The sequence below is a fragment of the Babylonia areolata genome, chromosome 23 (assembly GCF_041734735.1).
Source record: "Babylonia areolata isolate BAREFJ2019XMU chromosome 23, ASM4173473v1, whole genome shotgun sequence".
Classification (NCBI taxonomy): domain Eukaryota; kingdom Metazoa; phylum Mollusca; class Gastropoda; order Neogastropoda; family Buccinidae; genus Babylonia; species Babylonia areolata.
Genome location: NC_134898.1, coordinates 28,291,157 through 28,293,656, shown reverse-complemented (window position 1 = coordinate 28,293,656; position 2,500 = coordinate 28,291,157). Strand labels below are relative to the sequence as shown.

The following is a 2,500-nucleotide window of genomic DNA, read 5'->3' as shown; positions in this document are numbered from 1 at the left end:
GACAGCTATACTCCGTTTTCGGGGTGTGCGCATGCTTAGTATGTTCTTGTTTCCATAACCCACCAAACGCTGACATGGATCACAGGATCTTTAAATTAACGTGCGTCTTTAATCTTCTGCTTGTGTATACACACGAAGGGGGTTCAGGCACTAGCAGGTCTGCACAGATCATGTTGACCTGGGGGATCGGAAAAATCTCCACCCTTTACCCACCAGGCGCCGTTACCGAGATTCGAACCAAGGACCCTCAAATTGAAAGTCCAACGCTTTAACCATTCGGCTATTGCTCCCGCCAGTCAGTCACACACACACACACACACACACACACACACACACACACACACACACACACACACACACACGCACGCACGCACGCACGCACGCACGCACGCACGCAAAAGAAACCTCCAGCACACCGCTTGCAGACAACTTGTAGAACTGACCTCTAGCTCCTCTTAGAACGAAGCCATAGCCTTCCTCATCATCTTTCTTCAGGATAGCCATGCGAGGGGCGTTCTCTCTGCAACACAACGCACACACACACAAATGATAATACACATTTATACCTATACCGGCACCTGGACACCTGCCAGGACCCAGTTGCATTGCTCGGACGGAAGAGCCTAGTATGGTCGTAACCCGCTACTAACTGTGTCGTATGGAACTGACCAATGGCGTAGTTCGGTCAACGTAGGAATTTAGTCACGTGTAACTGTCAAAAAGTTAGAACCAAGCAATGCAACTGGCACCAAAGGTTCGGTTTCGCTTTCGTTTTCATTTTCATTTTCAAACGGATGCGCTACACAGCTAGTGTTGTGATTGTCCATACGCGCTCATTCAGTGCATCTACGGTTTCATTATGAGAACACAGTTCACAAACACACGCTCACACACGCACGCATGCGCGCCCGCGCTCACATACACACACACACACACATACAAACAGGCACACACGCGCACGTACGCACGCACACGCACACTCACACACACACGCGCACGCACGCACGTACGCAAAAATACCGCACACACACACACACACATACACATACGCGCTTGCGCGCACGCACACACACACACACACACACACACACACACACACACACACACACACTCTCCCTCTCTGTGTCTGTGCGCGCGCGCGCGCGTTTCATCGTCATCACCGTTATTGTTATCATATAGTTATTGTTGAGAGAGAGAGAGAGAGACAGAGAGAGAGAGAGACAGAGACAGAAACAGAGACAGATACAGACAGACAGATAACAGATACACAGACTGACAGACATGAGACAGATGATGAACGTCAAGGGGGTGGATGTGATGGACAGTGGAAGAATCCCGGCAGAAGGTAACCAGGAATTCCTGGTTGATAACTTCTCCATCTGCACCACTGCTCGTGTCGTCACCAGACTTCACCAGCCTCGCCCGGAAAGTCATGACACTGGTGCTTCAAGTCAGTGCATCTCAAAAAATAGCAACGGACAGCAGTAACGCGACCGTGGAAGTGACTAAGAAAAAATCAAGTTCAACTTGAGGTGCCTTCAACCCCCTATTTTTTTCTACTATTTTTTCTTGTGTGTTGTTGTTGTTATTGCTGTTTTGATGTTGCTGATGTTGTTGTTTCAACTGTAACACAACCGTCCAACGGGCTATCATGCCTCAAGAAAAAACAAAGATTAACAATAACAACAGGATCATTTAACAGATTATTACACCTGACATCAGCGATTACAAACAGCTGTAATACGGCCATTCAAATGGGTCATTACGTCTGATACAGCGGTTATAAACAGCCGTGACACAGCCATTCAAGTGCATTGTCAAACATAACGCAGCAATTATAAACAGCTGTAATACGACCGTCCAGACGAATTATCAAACCTAATTCAGCAATAATACGAATTGCAACCATCCAAATTGGTCATTACGTCAATATTATAAGCGGCTACTCAAAAAAGCAAAATCAATCAGCCATGACGAATCACATCCAGCTATGGGGATTTTCGAGATGCTCCCCTCTGGTCGACGGTACAGAAGTATAAGGACGAAAACCAATCGCTTCGCCAATAGGTTTTTCCCCAAAGCAGCCAGTGCCCTGTCTCTTGAACAAATCCAGTATGATAAATAGAATTGTGCACTCTACAACCTGAAGATCTAGTCATCAGCTCCATTCATATGTAATATGCAACTTCCGTTCAAACGTGTGTGTGTGTGTGTGTGTGTGTGTGTGTGTGTGTGTGTGTGTGCGTGTGTGTGTGTGTGTGTGTGTGTGTGCGTGCGTGCGTGCGTGCGGGCATATGTGTGTGTATGCACGTGTGAGTAGGCACAAGTTTTTTATATTGATATGCACTTGTATGTATCCTAATTTCTACTGTATATCTACGAGTATTTGTGTATGATTTTCGATTTATATTCGTATATTTTTATGTACTATTCGCCCCCTCCCCCCCAATATTCCTTGTGACCCAGGTACACTTGATAATAAAGACATATTCTATTCTAT

The 2,500-nt window shown here is 46.2% G+C and overlaps 1 protein-coding gene across 1 annotated transcript in view; it reads right to left on the bottom strand.

The window, feature by feature from the left end:
- The window catches only part of LOC143297756 (uncharacterized), a 64,841-nt gene that overhangs the window by 24,482 nt on the left and 37,859 nt on the right, over nucleotides 1-2,500 (bottom strand). Inside the window, exon 2 of the mRNA XM_076610218.1 lies at nucleotides 444-520. Coding sequence (XP_076466333.1) covers nucleotides 444-520 — 77 coding nt within the window. The remainder of the gene's footprint in view (nucleotides 1-443; nucleotides 521-2,500) is intronic.